Consider the following 20,441-nt stretch of genomic DNA (forward strand, 5'->3'; position numbering starts at 1 on the left):
GTAAGTTAGTATTTTAAAAATTACTATTATTATATTCTTTGAGTCGCCCCAAGTTTTTGCATGGAGCAGCCATCCCCTGGATAAATCCTTTGGATTAATAAGGGGGCGGAAACAGACGGCTGCCAGAGCCTCAGCAGCAGCTGGACGAGGACCAGCCGGGAGCGGGCGGGGCTAGGGGGGCTGGACCAGGGCTGAATCGAGGCTGGGGTGGGACCTGGAGGGAAGGGGCGGGGCGAGGGGCAGGCGCATGCTCGGTGTGGGCCGCTCCACCGCCGCCACCGCCCACTCGGGGCTGGCCAGCCTCAGGCGGCCGGGCGGCGGAGAAGGGCCGGGCTGGGCGAGCGCACGCCATGGCCCCGTGGCTGCAGCTCTGCTCCTTCTTCTTCACGGTCAACGCCTGCCTCAACGGCTCGCAGCTGGCGGTGGCTGCAGGCGGCTCGGGCCGCGCCAGGGGCGCCGACACCTGTGGCTGGAGGGTAAGGCGGGGACGGCGGGCTTCTCGAGCTGGGGCGCGAGGCGGGGCAGGGGCGCAGGTGTTGGCGGGGCGATGCTGAGGACGCGGGGTCTGCGGGCAGCCCAGGTCCCCGGCTCCGGACCGCTGCTCCCCTCTCGGGGTGCGCGTCCTCCGCGGTGAAAGGGGCCGCCGACCCCTGGCTTTGTGTTGCTACTGAGGCGCGGCCGCTGGCCGGGGTCCGACTCGGGAGGGCGGGTCGAGGGGCGGCGAGGCGGGGGCTGTGCGCCCCACCCTTTGTTCCCGGCCTCTGCTCCTGGGCTGCGCGTCTGGGGCTGGGATCCCCGAGCTGTCCCGGGCGCTTTCGAGCGGGTGTGGGATTCATGCCCCGGACCTGCAGTCCACAGTTCTGCCGGGGCCCGGGTCGGCCGGGGAAGGGGATCCGGAGGCCCGGGGGAGGATGTACCCCTTTCTCGCTGTCGCTTTGTCACCCCTGTCCCACCCCACCGCCGACTCTTGCTGAGAAACTTTGCTTCCCGTTCAGCTGTAGTCTCCCAAATGGGTTCACGGATGGGACCGTCTTCAGCTTGGTTTGAGGATGAGTTAGTCTGTCACCTCAGACAGGTGCCCCCAGACCCGAGACTGTGGAGGCGCTCATATTTTCTCTGGGTGCTTGGAAGCCCTCTCCCCAGAGCTGGGCGTTCCTTGGATGTTGTCTGGGTGATGGGTGTAGATCCCCGCGGGTCCTTAAAGCCCTGGTCTGGAGGCCTTGAGTTTCTTTGGTCTGCCTTGAGCCTCCTTACGGAGACTCGGGAGGCCGCAGGGTCTCCGCTCACACCTTAAACCCTGTGAGCTTTGCACTGGGCCATCGGGAACTTGTCTGGAGTGCCGAGTCTCAGTTTTCTCACCTAGAATGTGGAAAGAATGGATGGGTTCTCTTTCCCCCAAGAATGGGTGTGTGGCTGATCAAGGGTTGACTTACCTCTTCCCTTGGTTCTAAACAGCCGCAGTATTGACAAGACCCAGGACATGACTCCCCTTAGGGAAACAAGCTGGTGTCCTCAGCTCACTTGCCTCACATTTAGAGAGAGTCCTAGAGCTAAGCAGCTATTCCTGCCCTCCTGCCCTTAGTGAATGCTAACTAATAACTTTTTCTCATTTGAGTAAAGCATCAGTTTATTACTGTGCTCCATTGTAGTAAAACATTACAATTAGTTTAATAGATACCAAGTTTTCTTAAGGCAATCTCATGGTGACTTATCAATTCTTCTATCTAGACTTGATTTTGTCAGTTTTTGTTTTTTTTTCAGTACCCTTTCAGTAACCCTTTTCAGTGGGTAATTTACTAGATAGAACACACATAGCTTGTAAAGTTTTAATGTTCTGGGTATAGTCATCTCTGAAGAAGCCAAAGTGGTGGTTTTGTTCTTTCTACCTTAACGAATATGTCCCCAATAAGTCTACACCCCTACAGAATTAATATAGTCCCTATCAGTCACCTACATTCTGGACCACCTTTCCCCACCACAGTGCCTGGTTGGGGGCTGATCTCAACAGCTCCTGCCTTGGCACCCACAATCCTTTCCATGGGTCATCATGCCCTTTCTGGATGAGCTCTGGGGCCTCTGGGCCATATTCCAGGTTCCAGGCTCTTCCCCATGGTTCCTTTCCTCCTGTAATTTCCTGCTGGTATATGTGAGGATGGGCCCAAGTAATACACCCTCTTTGTACACCCACCTTTCTAAGTTCAGACCCTGCCCCTCCCTCCCTGCTCCCTAGCTTCTGATTCCTTTCAACTTGCCAGGGTATGCTTTCCTTCTTGAACTCTTCTTAGACAGCCTTTTCCTGCCTAGAGAGGAGAGCCCCCTGCTTGGCCTAAGAGTCAGCTCAGATGATGCCTCTTCAGGGAAGCCTTCCCAGAATGCCATGCTCTGGGCTTTACTTTCTGGTTCAGGGCCTTTACACTTTGGTTCTCACTGGTTCATTTTGTGTGTTTCATTTTCTTTTTGGCCTTGGAACCGGGAGGTCTGTATACCTTGGCTGAGCTCATATAGACCCTGTAGCCTTACTCTAAATGTACATGACAGATTTGAAGAGTTGAGAGAGCTGGGGCTGGAGAGATGGCTCAGTGGTTAAGAGCACTGGCTGCTCTTGAAGAGGACCCGGGTTCAATTCCCAGCACCCATATGGCGGCTACAAACGGTCTTTAACTCCAGTTCCAGGGGAATCTGACACCCTCTTTTGACTTCCTCGGCATTGTGCAATACAGGTGCACTCACATACATGCAGGCAATACACTCATACACATAAAATAAAAATGACAAAAATACATTAAAAAAAAAATTGAGAGTTTGGTGCTGTAGTCCTAGCTACCCCAGTGACTGAAGCTGGAGGATCAAGAATTTAAGGCCTACCTGGGTTTTAAGAGTTCAAGGGCCAGCCTGGGCAACTTAGTAAGACCTTGTGTCAAAAACAAAAAAACAAAATGGGAAGAAGAGTATTGGGTGTGAGGGGTGGGGTGATATAGTTCAGTGGAAGAACAGCGACACTGGGTTCTATCTCTAGTTAGGGGCAGGCAAGATCTCAGCACCAGGCTTCTGTGTTCTGTGTCCTGTCTACAGTAGGCCTTTGCACACACTGTTCTCGTCATCCCCCTTCTTTTTACCTTTCTGTCTTCCTCTGCAGGAAGCCCTCCCTGCTCCACCTCAATAAGAAAGATGGGCCAGAAGTTGCTCTGTCATGGGGCTCCAGTAGGTACCAATGGTCAGGAACTTGGGAGTCTGTCTCCCTAATCAGATCTGGTAATTAGTCTGTGATACTTAGTCTCAGCTCTAAGGTTGCTTACAGTCTAGCTGGGTATGAATAGGAAAAGGTGGAGGCAGTAGGATTATTGTGAGTTCCAGCCTAGCCTGAGCTACAGAGTAAGATGCTGTCTCAGCAATAACAACAAAAGTCCCCACAAAGGGATTGGGTATGTAGCTCATTTGTAGTGTTTGCCTAGCATCCTACAGGTCCTGGAGTCAATCCCCAGCACTGCAAGAAGAGTAAGGACTAAAGGTAAATTATGTGATGCAAACAGGAAGGGGATTCCTTGAGTCTTGAGTTTCACTAAGAACCTTGAACCCTGAAGGAAGGACAAGGTTTGGATGCCGGAGAGCAGAGTGAATGGCCCAGTTGATATCCATGGAACATTTGGGCCAGAAATCCTGGCCCCTGTAGGACTGGGTATTTTCCCAGGGCTTTCAAAGTGGCTTCTGGAGCCACAAACTGGCCTGGTTTAAGTGGTCAGGTTTCACAACCTCCCCATTACTTGTGGGGTAATTAAGGGGCTGATACCATCTCAAACACAGCTCATTGCTTTAGAAATCAGTTGTGGGCACACTTCCTCAACTACTAGAAAAAGGAAAAAAAAAAAACCCTTCATAGGCATTGCCAGGTAAAGCGTAGTTTGAGTCAAAAAGATTGTTTTTTCAAAGGAGTAACAATTTGTAAAGCTTCCAGAGGGGCTAGTTCCTGCATTGACACTGGTTTGAAACCACACTACTATTTTGTGTGTGTGTGTGTGTGTGTATGTGTGTTGGTGTACTAGATTATGTTGTACAAGTGTACTCAATCATGCAGAGGCCAGAGGAGACGTTAGGTATCCTGCTCTATTCTCTGCTTCATTCCCTAGACACAAGGTCTCACACTGAACCTTTAACTGGGTGGATAGCCAGCAAGCCCCAGAGCTTCTCCTGTGTCTGCTTCCCATAGCACTAGGCTACAGGCATGCATGGTCATGTCTGATTTTTTACTTGAGTGCTTGGGATTTGAACTCAGGTCCTCTTGCTTACCCAGCATGCTCTTACCCACTGAGCCATCTCCCTAGCCCCAAGTTAATGGAATGGTTTGTGCCTTAAGATTCCCAAACCTCCCCTGTCTTACAGAGAATAAGGAGTTCTGAAGCCAGGCATGTGGTACACACCTATAAGTGCTTGAGAGGCAGAGAGTTCAAGGCCAGCCTGGGGGCCATATAATGAGTTCCAGGCCAGCATGAATCACATAGTGATACTAAGAAAAGAGCTAGGAATCCATTCCCACAAATTTCTGTTTGGTGGCTTTTTTTCTTGTGGTGGAGGAAGGGTTATTTCTTACCTCTTTACCTGAATGAGTACAAGTTCCCTGTTCTATTGTGTCTGAGACAATTTCTACATTTCCACACCCCCCCTCCCCAAAAGACAGCATCTTCCACAAATCAGAAGCTGTATGCTGGCACCATCTTTACAGTGAAGAACAAATTTCCCATTTAAGGCAAATACTTCATCTCAAAAGGTAGAAAGGAATAGGGTATTTGGGGAGGGGGAGAAGAAGTTCCAGCTGGTTAAAATTTAGGTTCCTGATAAAAGTCCAATCCAAGAATTCTCCTTGGCTGGGAGCCCAGTCATGTTTATTTGATTGTGGATTGGATGGAGTTTTCATTCACTTGCAGCTCATGGTCTGCTTGCTCCATAGCCATGTGGGCCATGTTAGGGATGCTCTTCTGTCCCTTTCAGAATTTTTGGTTAAAAATTATTTTAATTTTGGGTTGACACATTTTTTTATCTTATTTTTTTTTTTTTTTACACAGGGTCTTGCTGGCCTGGAACTCACTATGTAGACCAGGCTGGCTCTGAGCTCACAGAGATAGAGCCACCTGCCTCTTACTCCTGAGTGCTGGGTTAAAGGTGTGTACCACCACACCAGGCTGGAGATGTTTTTCTAAGAAATGCAGTGCTTTCTTCCAGCCTGTTTTGCCTGGTTGATTGGGAACCTGCCTGGCTGGTGTCTGTTTTCCTTCCTTCTCCCTTCATCCCTCTCTTCCTCCCTTCCCAGAGCTTCAAAGTGCCGAAGTGCTGGGACCATTGCACTAGTTATTAACTCAGGGATACAGCTGGCTGAGTAAGGACTGCTTGGAGCACCTTTTCCTGCCAAAGGTGGTTTCTCAAAGATACATCCAGGGGCTCCTAGGATTAGAATTGCCTTGAATGCTTGTTAGAATGCCAGAGTGTGCTGGAGCCTAGCAATAGCATTTGAACAAGTACTGGGATGTTTCTAAATGACAAAATCTATTGCTTTAGAGACAAAGTTTCTGAAATCAGAAGAGGAAGAGAAATATTTTGTTTTGAGGCAGAGTCTCACTACACAGCCCTGGCTGGCCTAACACAGAATGTACATCAGGTTGCCCTCAGCTCACAGAGGTCAGCCTGCCTCTGCCTCCCAAATGCTGGGATTAAAGGCGTGGGCCATCAAACCCAATGAGAGGAAATTTCTACATATTTAAAATCAATCAGTTTGAGGTCTTTAGTCTCAGCACTCAGGAGGCAGAGGCAGGCAAATCTCTGTGAGTTTGAGGCCAGCCTGGTCTACATACCGAGTTCCAGGCTAGCTGGGGCTATGGGGAGACTGTCTCAAAAAGGCAAAAAAAAAAAAAAATCAGTTTGATTTAAAATTCTTTCACTGGGCTGAGAAGTAGAAATGCAGAGAGCTTGTCAGAGCTCTGAACAATACCAGAAGTGCCCATGTCTGCAGGGCGGGGTTGTGTTTCTGGGGAGCTAGTTAGTTGGGTCGGGGCCTCTGGTCTAGGACTAGAGAGGAGGACTGGGAAGAGAAGAGGACTTGACACTTCCACTGGGTTCCTCCCCAGAACAGCTGGGTTTGTCTGGAAAACTATCGCAGGAAAAAATAGGGCAGGATTCAAATCAGTCTCGGCAGCTCAGACCTTACAGTGTCCCTACGAAGGAAAGAACTGTTAATGCTTTTTTTAAAAAATATTTTATTATTTTTATTTTATGTGTATGCACGTATTGCTTGCATGTAGGTAAGTGCACCCGTGTCGTGCAATGCCTGTAGAGGACAAAAGGGGTTGTCGGATCCCCTGGAACTGGTGTTATGGACAGTTGTTAGCTGCCATGTGGGTGCTGGGATTTGAACCTGGGTCTTCTGCAAGAAGAGTCAGTGTCCTTAACTGCTGAGCCATCTCTCCAGCCCTGTTAATGCTTTTTTAAGTCTTTAAGTTGAGTATTTTTTCACGTTTCATTTGGCCTAAAATGTGCTGGGGGGGGCATAGTATGTGAAAAGTTCAGGGATGGATAAGGGAAAAGGGCCTTGGAAACAAAAATCACCCAACACATTCCCCTTTGCCTCTTGCCCCTGCCTATGATGGATGACTTTCCAGGCTTCTGGAAGCTGGGGCCCCCACCTGCCGTTTGTATGGATTGAGATAGGGGAGGGGTGAGGGTGGCAACGTGGTAGTCTCTACCCTCAAAACAGCATTCTCTCCTGCTGCCCTGGCATCCAGACCTTTTCTGTTCTGAATCTTCCCCAAATTTGGAGGGTCTCTGCCCTTAGCAAGTCAGTTGCTGAAGTCCTGCCACCAGGTGGCCAGACTTGCCCAGCCAGTGGGAGGCATTGGTGTTTATCTTTGGCTGTAGGGAAGTTCTGAATGGGCCTGAGACAGGATTTGGTGACTGATGGCCCTACATCACTTTTGTCTCCTTAGGGCCCATGCCTTTGATGCTCCTCCCGGTGGGAAGTAAAGAGACTATTTACTCTGTTAAAACCCCTTGGTATTTCCTCTGTTTCACCACAGGCCACTTCCCCTCTGCCACTCTAAAACCCTGCAGGGGCCACCAGCTGATTGAAAAGACACAAGCCCAGGAATGGGAATGATCATATCCTATGGAAACAGTTTTACTGCAGATTACAGCTAGGGCAAGTCTAGGAATCTTTGAGATTGTTCCTTGTCTTTCCCCAACTTTAGCCAGTCAACATAATTCATATTTAAAGTCCTGAATACATAAATAGGTACGTTTTAAATAATGGAGACCCAAGTTAGAAATTAAAATATAGGTATATTTTATCTCTATATGGCAGGTTACAGCAGTTTAGTTGACAGAATTTCTTACTGTGTCTGGGAAGGGCATGATGTGTGTTCATAGAAACCACCCTGTGATAGCTCCTCCTTCTGCTCCTTTGTGCTGGGGTCTCATGTGCTCAGAAGTCCAGGCAAGAAGTTTGTAGCTTGAATAATACCAAGAATATCTCTGGGGAGACTCCCTAGTTCTTTTCCAAGCAATTTCTTAAAAGGAGGTTTAATTAATAACACAAGGCAGGAAACTAAAAATTGAACAACTTAAATGCTGTAAAATTGTGTAACAGAGTGAATATTGAAACTTTGGCTGGACTCTGTTTTTGTGACAGGTTTAAAAAGAATAACTACTCTAGTAGAGACTACTATTTTAAAGTTTACAACTTCATTGTCCAAAGTATCTGTGATAAAAAGAGCACGCCTTTAATCCCAGCACTTGGGAGGCAGAGGCAGGCGAATCTCTGTGAGTTCAAGGCCAGCCTGATCTATAAAGCAAGTTCCAGCCAAGACAGCTGGAGCTACATGGAGACCCTGTCTCAAAAAGAACAACAAAAAAAAGGTGCTTCTCTTTGGTTCCTTGTTTGGAAATGTTGGGGGAAGGTGGATGTAGCTAATTAAGGCTACAATATTTAAAGGGGAGACTTAATAGGTACCAGCTGTTCTCAACAAATCACAGAGTAGATGACAAAATAAAGATGTGATGTGAACACACATGTAATTCTCTTCTAAAACGGAAGTTGGCCTATAAATTTTCTGATTTAATAGTGCAAATGAAAACTACCCCTACTGTGCATATTTACAAAGTATTTGCTTTATAGTGAAACTAATGCTAAAATGTCCTATCTGCATATGACTCTACCCAAAGAGTTGAAAGATGACAATTACTGTTGGAAGTTTAATACAGTAGCATTGGGGCTGGAGATGACTCAGAGGTTAAGAACACTGGTTTTTCTTGCAAAAGACCTGGGTTTGAATTCCAGCACCCACATGGAAGCTAAGAACTGTCCTAACTCCAATTCAGGGGATCCGACAGCCTCTTCTGTGGTTCTTGGGCACTGCACCACACAGGTGCACGTACCTACATGCAGGCAATACATGCATACACATAAAATAAATAAAATTTTTTAAAAAGTTAAAAAAATTACTACATTGGAGTTTCTAGAAAAGCCATACATTAAGTATCAACTTTGAAAATAAAATAGATATTGATTGCATTAATTAAAATGTCTAGGTGGATATTTCCACATCACACACATTAAACTAGTCTTCAAGTTAACCTTTGGAAATCATGAAGGATTAGGCTTTAACTACACTTTTTTTTTTTTTTTTCAGATTTAAAAAGTAGAGACATGGAGGTGGCTGGGTAGTAGAGTGCTTGCCTGGTATGCCTGAGGCCCCGGGTTTGATGCATAGTACTACAAGAAAAAGTACTTTATATCCTTAAAACCTCGGAGTTTTTCCAAAGGGCCTGTTTTGTCCATTTTGTAGATTTTTTTCCCTGTATTGTATAGTAACCCTTTACAGTATGCTGGCTGTGGCCCCAGACTTCTGTTCTGAGCTGGACTGTTACACTTAGGATTGGAGGATTGATGGAATGGAGGGGTTCTTGGAGCAAAGAACATTTTCTTGAGACAGGCCATATGGTTTAAAACTTTCTTCCTGGAATTTTATTCCATCCAGGTGATTTCTGGTTTCTCTCCTCCTGAAACTGCCCCCTTTTATCTGAGGAAAATTCAATACAATGCAAACCAAATGTAGGAGCAGTAAGCCTTCATACCCTGCTGAGTGACAGTTTATGGCCAGCCTCCTTCCTCTGTTAGGCCTAGTTCCTAGAACTTCAGGGAAACAAATAGGGTTAACAGGTTACCAGACTGACCACCATGTTTGAAAAAGCGCCCTACTGCTTACCCTGTCCTTTGTTTTTCTCCATAAAACTTTTTTTCCACAATATTACATATTTTCTTGTCTGTCTCCCTATTATAATGTTAATTCCATGAGGATGGGGCATTTGTCATGTGTGCGTGTGTGTGTGTGTGTGTGTGTGTGTGTGTGTCTGTGGTATATGTGTACCTCTGTGTGTGTGCAAGTGCCTGTGCATGCATAGATGCCAGAGGAGAACATTGAGTGTCCTGGTCTATCATGCTATGCTTTGTTCCCTTGAGACAAGATCTCTCACTGAACCTAGAGCTAGGCCTGATGGTCAGCAAACCCCAATGAGCCTCCTGTATCCCCCCCCCCCCGTCCCCCAGTGCTGGGGTTGCAGGCAACTATGACTACACCTGGCTATTCACATGGGTGCTGGGGTTTTGAACCCAGATCCTTATGCTTGCACAGCAAGTGCTCTTATCTACTGTGCCATCTCTCTAGATCCTTTTGGTTTTTTGATTTAAAAAAATATTTTATTTATTGTTATTATTATTATTATTATTATTTTTTGTCTTTTTGAGACAGGGTCTCCCTGTAGCCCCAGCTGTCCTGGAACTCACTATGTAGACCTCGAACTCATAAAGATCCGTCTGCCTCTGCCTCGCCCAGTTTATTTATTATTTTTATTTAATGTGTATGAGTGTATTGCCTACATGTAGGTAAGTGCACCCGTGTCATGCAGTGCCCTTGGAGGACAGAAGAGTGTTGGGGAACCCTGCTGCGAGGGTTGTAGTCCTCCATGTCCGGATAGCTCTAAGGGGCTCGATTAGATGCCATGTGGTTGCTGGGATTTGAACCCAGGTCTTCTTCAAGAACAGTCAGTGTTCTTAACTGCTGAGCAATCTCTCCAGTCCCTGAAGTCTTACATAAAACTGTTACTCAGGTTTGTATGAAGCCTTAGTTCTTTTGTTATTTTATTTTTTAAAATTTTATGTGTATGTGTGTGTTGCCTGCATGTAGGTAAGTGCACCTGTGTCATTCAATGCCCACAGAGGTCAGAGGAGGCTGTTGGATCCCCTAGAACTGGAGAGGCATTGGCTACTGCCTCCACACTATATTTTTCCCTAATCCCCACTGAATCTAGAGCTGTTTCACTGAGTCTGGAGCCGTTTGTATCACTGAACCTGCCTCCCCGGACGGGCTTTCTTCCATCAGTGCTCACTGGCCATCCTGACCCCGTTTGTCGCTTTTGCTCCCTTTGTCCTTGTGGAATGGTGGCCAACGACCCACGAAGGAAGGGAGAGACCCCACAGAAGAGGCCATCGGATCCCCTGGAACTGGGGTTACGGACAGTTGTTAGCTGCCATGTGGGTGCTGGGATTTGAACCTGGATCTTCTGCAAGAATAACCAGTGTTCTTAGCCACTGAGCCATCTCTCCAGCCCCATGTTTTTTTGATTTTTAAATTTTAAATTACATTTATTTATATGTGTGGAGGGAGGACTGTACCACAGTGAGAGTGTGGCAGTCAGAGGACAACCTGCAGGAGTCTGTTTCCTCCTGCCATGTGGGGCCCAGGAATGGAACTCAGGTTGTCAGATTGGGCAGCAGATGCCTTTACCCACCAAGCCATCTTGATGACTCCTGTTTTTGGTTTAGTTTTGAGGCAGGGTCTTGCTATGCAGCCTAGTAAGTCACTGTGTATCCTGGAACTCACTATATAGCCTAGAGTGTCTAAAACTTTTGAGCCTGCGGCATCTTGCTATGCAACTTAGGCTAGCTGTAACTCATCATGTAGCCCAGGCTGCCTCAAACTTTCAAACCTCCAACCTCAGCTTCCTGAGTCTTGGAGTTTTTTTTTTAGTCTTTTTTGACAGAGTCTCCCTGGTCCCAGCCTGCTTGGAAGTCACTATGTGGACCAGGCTGGCTTCTATCTCACAGAGATTCACCTGCCTCTGCCTCCGCCTCCTGAAGGCTGGGATCAAAGGCACAGGCCAGTAGTTCTGAGGTTGGGGATTACAGGTGTGTGCCACTGTGCCTGGCTTCCTATGTTTCTTTCCCTTCCCCATTTCCATAACAGTGCCTGGTGGATAGCAGATCATAGAGGACTCTCGTGTGTTTCTTGAATGGCTGAGTTCTCTGCAGGATATGAAAATGAGGTGATAAAATGACTTCTTGCAAGTGGTCTCCAGTGGCCTCTCTGAGGAAGCCACACCTAAATTAATTAAAATTTCCTCTGAAATTCTTTAGTTAACTTGTATTTTCTTAACATTGGCTGATCCTGTGGAATTAGGTGCCTAGAATAGCATAAGAATTTGCTTGGTTTATTCATTTACTCCATAAATTATGGACACTCTTGAAGGCTGACACATACTGGCCAAAGACTGTGTGCTACAGACCCTGGATCCCCTTCTTGATCAATGGACTTAAGTGGGGGCCTCTATTACGAGAACCTCACCTTGCAGCATCTGAGGCTTTTGAGAGGGGTCGGGGATGCTTAGACTGTTCCTGTGTCCCTGAACTGAGGATGAGAAAATGTTAAAAGTTACTGCTGAGCACCAACTAAGCATCCTGGTTTTGGATTTTTTTGAAATGATGTGAATGAAATAAATCTCACTCTGGGCTCACCCCATCCTGCCAGGCAGCTCATGTCTCCGATGTCACATGACGGCTGGTCAGAATCAGAGGCACTCTTTTGCCTCTTGGGCTGGGATTTGCTGGCCAGCTGTGGTAATGAGTTTTTATAGGCTTTGATTTTCATGCCTCACTTCCCTGTGGGAGGAACGAGATATTTCTGATCTTACCTCTGCTCATATTCAGATCCAGCCAAGCAATCCATGACTTCCCGGGCTTTTTTGTGGGAGACTGTGGGAAAAGTCCTGGTTGGCTGGCTATGAATTAATGAAATCTTTAGAAGGCTTCACTAAAGATAACTCCTGTGGTTTAAAAAAATGGCATTGCCTTTTTAATTTGAGAAAGAGGTCATGGAGTTTTACCAAAATTAAGTAGAAAAGAAAGAAAGGAAAGAAAGAAAGAAAGAGAAAGAAAGAAAGAAAGAAAGAAAGAAAGAAAGAAAGAAAGAAAAAACCCACAACATCTGGTTGTGCTGGCCAGAGATTGTTTCAGGGCCTCTGGAGCTGTGGGCACTCAGTGCTCAGTGTGCTGCAGAGGCATGCCACCCAGACCCCTTTCAGGCGGCTTTGGACGCTCTGCCTCTTATTGGTTAACTCCTGGGTTTTGAAGTCATTGAGAGACAGAAATTCTACCTCCCACTTCTTTTCACTTAAAACATTTCCCATCTACCAAGCTTTTTTCTTTTTACTTAAAGTGCAGTTTTTAAGTGCGTCATTTTTCAAGTTGGCCAAAGTCTAGTATAATTGTTTTTTATTCTAGGATGATATAGAGAATTTGGAAGGAAAGCAGAGGGGTTTTAAAGAATTCTAAAACATTTTAAAATTAGTAGGCATTCTGGGGCTGGAGAGGTGGTTCAGTAGTTAAGAACACTGACTGCTCTTGCAGAGGACTCGGGTTCGATTCCCAGCACCCAGTTGGCGGCTATGAACCGTCCTTAACTCCAGTTCCAGGGGAATCTGAAGCCCTTTTCTGACCTCCTCGGCATTGCACGATACTGGTGTACTCCCATACATGCAGGCAATACACTCATACACATAAAATAAAAGTAATAAATAAAATATTTTTTTAAATTAGTAGGAATTCTGATAAGAAAGAGAGAATGATAAAATTACTGGAGTTCTAGGGAAGGGCTTAGTTAAGAGATTTGAAGGCAACCTAGGACTTTTAAAGGAGAAACGTTGTAGCTGGGCGTGGTGGCGCCTGCCTTTAGTCCTAGCACTGGGGAGGCTGAGGCAGGTGGATCTCTGTGAGTTCAAGGCCAGCCTGGTCTACATAGTTCCAGACCAGATGGGACTACAGGGAGACCGTGTCTCAAACCCCCCACCCCCCCAAAAAAAGAAACATTGACAGGTAGCACACACCTGCAATCCCAGAATCAGAGGCTATGGCAGGAGGATCAAAAGTTTGATGCCAGTCTGGGTTACACAGTGAATTTAAAGCTAGCATGAAATAAAAGAGAAATCTTGTCAAAAAAAAAAAAAAAAAAAACAAAAAAAAAAAAAAAAAAAAAAAAAAAAACAATGTCTTTTTTTCAGTGTATGAGTGTTACTCTTGAATGTGTTATAAGTGCACCTATGTCGTGCACTGCAGGTGGAAGACAGAAGAGGGTGTCAGATCCTCTGGAACTGGAGTTAGGGATGGTTGTTAGCTGCCATGTGGGTGCTAGGATTCGAACCTGGGTCTTCTGTAAGAACAACCAGTGCTCTTAACCACTGAACCATCTCTCCAGCCCCAGAAACAATGTGTTAAATGTCTGGTGTGTGCATACCATTCCTAGCTAAGTGAATGATTGTAAGAAGTCAGTTCCTGTTTTTTAAGATCTTTTTTTTAGTTTTTGATCTAGTCTGCATTAAGATTATATTATGTTCCTTTTCAGTATTAGAAATATTTTGAGCATATATCTTCTGTAGACTGCCACCTATATCTGGGACTCCCATTTTTATGTTCTTTCTCTCTTACTTGGTATGAGGAAAGTGGGCACAATGGTGAAGTGAACATTCATTTCCCCTTGGCTCAGATTTTGCCACACTTACTGTGGTCCTGTTAGTGTCAGATTCCAGGATGCAGACAGACATCACTCATTACTTTTGATTGACTTTTGTCTCCTTTAACAAAGAACAGTTCCTCTACCTGTTTTTTGGTTCTTTATGACCTACACATTCCCAAGAGTTCAGGGGACCTGCATAGATAGTCACACAATTTGGATTTCTGATAGTTTCCTCATGATTAGGGTCTAATTAAGTATTTTGGCAAGATCCCTTCAAAGATGATATTCTTGTATCATTGGATATTATTTATCAATATTTATGTGTGTATATTTGTCTCTGTGTGTGAGTGTATGCACACCTATATATGTGATAGGTGGCTTGTTACATGGGTACTGAGATCTCAACTCTGGTCTTCATGATTATACAATAGGTAATCTTAACTACTGAGCCATCTTTCCAGCCCAGGATTTTAATTAACAGATATGGATGCTATCTTGGCCATAAGTGAAATTTGTTTTTTTTTTTTTTTTTTTTTTCAGCTGGAAATTGTTACACACAAGAGATCTTTCTAATGGTGAATAAAGTTTGCTCTTAGGTTGTTTATCTTTTTAAAAAATGTTGTGTTTCCCATTAAGGCTTCTCTTTTACTCTGTTGAGGGTCTAAAGAAAGTGCAAGGTGTCATGTGCTCTGCTATAATAAACTCTTTTCCTTAAAGATCATTTGAAATCAACTGTGCTCTTTGGAAATTAGCAGTACCCTCTCTCAAGAATGCTTAATCACTTTTGCTATTCACAGGGGCTTGTTGCAAACAGTTGTAGATGTTGCCCTGAGCCCTGGGAGTGAGTTCCTATTAAAAGCCTCTGTTTGGCTCCAGCAAGTTTACGGTTGAGTGCTTCCTCACACCAAAATTCAGCCATTTCTTTCTTTAGTGCTAAGAAAACATTGGACTTTATTTCCAGCAAAGCTCACTTTACACAAAACATGTCCTCAAAGTCAGTTTCTAGCCTTTAAGTTCTGTGAGTGTATGGTGCCTAAATTATTTAGAGTCCCTGACAGTTTCTTTAGTTTAACTTGAATCACTATCTCCTACCTAATTACATGGCTTTTCTTTTATTTGTCCTTACCCCAGATTTAAGGGCTGAGACCTGTAAAGTTAATATTGGTCATTTTTCAAAGTTAAAATGTCAAAAAGTGACAAGATGTTATTTTTACAGAGTACCAGGGAAACTTAGAGAGATAAAACCTCCATCTTTTATTCATAAGTCCAGGGGGACTGTGGGGGCACAGGCAAGCCTGTGTGCCGGGCATTTATTTGTTCAGCTTTCAGGACTGGGCCTCCTCCCCTGCTGGCCATGAAATGTCATGCGGAGATGTAATAGTGGGACATTGAGCAAGCAGAGAATGGGCCTCTGAGATTCAACTTCGCTTTTCACTTTCTTTTCTGGCACCAAGTCTGCGATCTCCTCAGTGGCCTGACAGTGAAAGGCCGGAAAGCAGTGATTGGGATGCTGGCAAGGATGGGGTACATCCCAGGCCTGCTGGCTGGAACTCCTGAACTGGAATGTACCCAGACACAAAGGCCATGGTGAAAGGGGCATCTTGGGAGGGGCAGCAGCTTGCCTTTGGTGGGCCTAGTTTGTTCTGGTCCCAGGAGAGAGTTCCTGTTTCCATGGCTACACTACCTTCAGGTTTGGTGGGTCCATAGTGCAGGGTGCTTTGATTTTAGAAAACTGCTTCTGTGTAGAGGGAGACACTGAGGGCAGAGGGCCGAGCCTTGCAACTGCCTAGGCGCTACATTTTCTTTGGCAGTGTTTGCTAAAGAAGCTGAGAATTTGATTTAGATTAGTGGGTTCTGATTGGGAGTAACTAGGAGGAATTTCTGGAGATATTTTTGGTTGTCACAACCTGGATAAGATGCTGCTGGCATTGAGTGGGTAGGGCCTAGTGGCGCTGCTAAGCATCATAACACACATGAGCATTATCTGGTGCAAAAGCAGCCACACCAACCTGATTTAGAGCTCCCGTCTTAGTGCTGGAGTATTTTAGTGCCTTTCAACTTCCTATCTGTTTCACAGGTGCTGGTGGTTCTGTAAATCTGCACTTGGGATGATGATTTGCCACCAAACTCCCCAGGACATATGATTAAACTCTTGTGCTCCTTGAAGATAGGCTGAATGCAAAAGAATACTATTATGCAAAAGACAAGTTTTTTTTCCTTGCCATAATTTGATCAAAGCAGCCTAACCTGCACCTCTGTTTTTGTTGCTCACTGATGGTCTGTGGATAACATTACATTTTTTCAGCATGAAACCCAACACTTCAAATCCCTAAAGCAGTCTCAAATTTATGGTTAATAAAAGCATTTATTGTACTAGATGTCATCTGTTATATCACTCTGGGGCTAGACACTGGCAAGCAGTGGACAGGAAATATTTTCATTTCAAATCGCTTCAATCTTATGGTCTAGGGGCAAAAGTGTCTGATTTCAGGAAAGCCACAGTGAATAGCATGGTAATGAATGCATTTTTAGTTGATGAAGCAGGCATTCTCTCCCTTTCAAACAATCTTCCCTCTTTGACTTGGTGGGGCTAAATAAACATGTGATATTAAATGATAGCATTTCTTGTGCTGGCCTTGCCTTCACTTTGGTCATTGTAAAGTTTTCAGTGTTTTCCAGGAATGCTGGAGCAGAGCAGGAGCCAGCCAGGAGAGAGGCTACACGGGTTGAGGCCTCTTCGCCACTGCTTCTTCCTGAGTAGAGGATTTCTTTCTTTTTTTCTTTTGCTTTTTTGGAGATAGACACTCCCTGTGTAGCCCTGGCTGGCCAGGAGCTCTCTATGTAGACCATAGATCATGCTGACCTTGAGTTTGTGGCAATCCCCCTGCCTCTGTCTCTGGAGTGCTAGGATTACAGGCCATACCTGACCCTGAGCAGAGGTTTTCTGAGAATATGCTTACTCTTCTCAATTCCCCAGAGGCAGGTAGATCTCTGTGAGTTCAAGGCCAGCCTGGTCTACATAGTGAGTTCCAGGACAGCTGGGGTTACAGGGAGACCCTGTCTCAAAAAGACAAAAAAAAAAAAAAAAAAAAAGGAATTTGGTACCTTGCCCTTGGGGTTATGAAGCTAGGAGGAAAAACATTTCCATTATTGTTTCCTTGTTTTAGGAAGGATGCAGTTTTGTTGTAACTTGAGTCCTGATCGCCCACACATCCAATAAGTGTGGGGGTGAGGAGAATTCTCTGCAGAGGAAATCTGTTGGTATGTTCTATCTAGGGCACTGGACCTTCCTTCTGGCTGCCCTAGGATTTTTGTTATCCCGATCCTTACTTGCCAGCCAGCCTCTGAGGGAGGCATCTAGGTACTTGTTTCTGATGTGCTTCCTTATTTTCCAGATGAGGATTCCAAAGCCAAAGAGTCAGGAAGGGATTAGGATGGGAGGCCATGTGACTTGTAAGAGGCCACTCTGCCAGAAACCAGATCTGCACAGTTCTTATCCTGCCTGTGCCCTGCCCTCCAAGCACCCAGACTAAGTGGGGTGTCTCCCATGTGCAGAAGAGCAATGGGTGGGGAGAAGGGGAGGAGAGACCAGAGGGGCACTTTGCAGGTCATTAAATTAAACTTGGATTAGGCATTTACTCCAGAGGTTCCCAAACCTGGCAGAGTACCAGAATCACCTGAGGAAAATTCTTGGGCTGGAGTGGGTAGATTTCTACCCTTACCACAGACCTTCTTTGGTGAGATTACCAGGGCAAGGCCAGGAATCTGTTTTTTTTTTTTTTTTTTAAAGTTGCCAGATCAGTGGTTATCAGAGATTTGGGGGAACAGAGGGAGAGGTTGACTGAAAGAGGCATATAGGGAATGGTCAGCTATTGCACATGCTGATTGTGGTGGTGGGTAAGCTTATGCCCATTCAGACTGGTGGAAATGTCAGTTTTACTGACTTTAGATTTTTTTTTTTTGTAATATCTTGATTAAACTGAGGTATCACCTAGGTATCAGCTGAGGTAGCAGATAGTACTGGGTAATAGCTGGGAAGAGTTATTCATGGTGAGAGAATGCCATTTGGAGCCACAGAGGCAGGTGTAGACAGGTGCTGAACTCTGCCATAGTGGTGTCTGGTAGAACCTTCTGTGATGATGGGCATGTTCTTTCTGTGCTGTCTCATTTGGGAGCCATTCACTTGTTGCTGTTATACGTACGTTTGAAATGTGTTTATTACACTTGAGGATCTGAGTTTGTAATTTTACTTAAATTTAAATCTAAAGCTGGGCACAGTGGCACACACCTGTAATCCCAGCACTTGGGGGAGGTGGAGTCAGGAGAATCAGAAGGCAAGGCTGGCCTTAGCTACATAGTGAGTTGGAGGCCAGCCTGGGCTAAATGAGGCAGTTTTTAAAAATTGAAACAATTTAAAAAAATTTAATTCTTTTTTTTTTTTTTTTTTTGCCGGGCCTGGTGGTGCACGCTTTTAATCCCAGCACTCAGGAGGCAGAGGCAGGCAGATTTCTGTGAGTTCAAAAATTTAATTCTTTTTTTTTTTTTTTACCCGTCCTTTTTTTTTTTTGGTCTTTTTGAGACAGGGTCTCCCTGTAGCCCCAGCTGTCCTGGAACTGACTATGTAGACCAGGCTGGCCTTGAACTCACAGAAATCTGTCTGCCTCCCAAGTGCTGGGATTGAAGGCGTGAGCCACCACGCCCGGCCTTTAATTCATTATTTTTATTGTATGTATATGAGTATATTACATGTGGGTGCTGGGGCCTCTGTAAGAACAGCCAGTGCTTTTAACCCCTGAGCCATCTCTCTAACCTCAAACAATTTTTTTTTTTTTTTTTTTGGTTTTTTTTGAGATAGGGTCTCCCTGTAGCCCCAGCTTTCCTGGATCTCACTGTAGACCAGGCTGGCTTTGAACTCACAGAGATCCGCCTGCCTCTGCCTCCTGAGTGCTGGGATTAAAGGCATGTACCACCATGCCCAGCTTCAAAAACAATTTTTAATTAAAGAGAAAATAATTAAGAATGAAACAGCTGCATGTAGCTAGAGACTACTTGATTGGACTGCTCTCTCTTGGCAGCAGACATGGTGATAGCACAGAACTTTGGCTCTGAGCTGGGTGCACACTGAGCCCAAGGGTATTATTAAATACTTAAGGGACAATTGTGAGTCATCTTAAATTCAGGAGAAAACAGGAACCCAGGAGGACTTGCCAGCTGGGTTGGTAAATACAGAAAGCAGGGAACCTTGGAGTAAGGCCTGATATAGGATCTTCCCCAGCAGAGGGGAAAGTCCTGCCAGCTGAAGAAGCATGCTTTTTCTTCCCCAGAGATATAGCACCATATTTGGCCTAGGCCTTCCCTCGACTTTCCAACCTCCTTCATCTTAAAACGTATAGAGGTTAGGATGGTGAGATGGCTCAGCGGGTAAAAGCACTTGCCACCAAGTCTGATGATGAACTGAGCTCAATCCCTCGGATGATGACCTCCATGTGCATGTTCCCCCTCCACAATAAATAAATAATGGTGATAAATATAATAAAAATTTTTCTTTCAAGGTATAGAGGTTAGTTGAGATGCTAATTATTTTTGTTTTATTCCTTTGCAGTGATTAGATATTGAGGAAGATACTACAGGGTTGAAGGGAGCAGTGAAGTTAGGGGTGTATGTGGCCTGGGTGGGGCTGCTCTGAACACCTTCCTGGATGGAGTATGGTAAATAACTTCCATGGATCTATCCTTTCATTTTTAGGGGAATGAGGTCAGCACTGCACACATGGCCTCCCTCCTGGTCTATGTTCAGCCACTTTTTTCTCTGCTAAGATTTATTTATTTGTTTATTTTATTTATGTGTATGTGTGCTTACCTGAGTGAGTTTACATACATATCACATGTATGAAGGAGGCTTCAGAGGCCAAAAGAGCATAAGATCTATGGAATTGGAGTTACAGGCAGTTGTGAGCCACCATGCTGGTGCCAGGAACTGAACCTGGATCCTCTGCAGGGACAGCAAGTGTTCTTAACCACTGGGCCATCTCTCCGGCCCTCTGTTCAGGCACTTTTGATAAAGGTACTTGTTCATAAATAAATTTGCTCATGGTCAACAAAATAATTTCATTAGCAGTGGACTTAACTAAGAAGATTTTGTTTACCTGATTTAAAAACAGAACTTATTTGAAAAGCTAAAAATTGCCTTTAAAATTAGTGGAGGGGTAGGGTTGTAGCTCAGTTGATAGAGAGCTTGCCTAGCATGCATGGAGCTCCGGGTTTAGCTCCCAGTACAGCATAACTAGGCCTGTAATTCTAGAACTCTGGAGGCAGAGGCTAAAGGATCAGAACTTCAGGATATCCCCAGCTACATAGTGAGAGGACAGCTAAAACACAGTAAGATTAGTGGAGCTGCTACTTCATTTTTATTTCATTTGTTCATTTTATAGTGCAGGACCCTCAGCATGCTAGGCAAGCTCTGTACCACTGGGCTATAGCTCTAGCCTCCGTTTTCCTTTTTACAGGCAAACTTCTCTGAATTAGGAAGAGGAGGATATTTCATCTTATTTTGTTTTGTGGGCTTAAAGGATCAAGCCCCAGAGCCTCACATACATTAGGCAAGTGCTGCACCCTGAGC

At 45.2% G+C, this 20,441-nt stretch overlaps 1 protein-coding gene across 1 annotated transcript in view; it reads left to right on the top strand.

The window, feature by feature from the left end:
• The first annotated feature begins 270 nt into the window (after positions 1 to 270).
• Il17rd (interleukin 17 receptor D) overlaps positions 271 to 20,441 on the top strand; it is an 80,601-nt gene continuing 60,430 nt past the window's right edge. The window contains exon 1 of the mRNA XM_008849288.2: positions 271 to 476. Coding sequence (XP_008847510.1) covers positions 351 to 476 — 126 coding nt within the window. The 5' untranslated portion in view covers positions 271 to 350. The remainder of the gene's footprint in view (positions 477 to 20,441) is intronic.

This window comes from Nannospalax galili, unplaced genomic scaffold, assembly GCF_000622305.1.
Source record: "Nannospalax galili isolate Female #2095 unplaced genomic scaffold, S.galili_v1.0 scaffold505, whole genome shotgun sequence".
NCBI lineage: Eukaryota > Metazoa > Chordata > Mammalia > Rodentia > Spalacidae > Nannospalax > Nannospalax galili.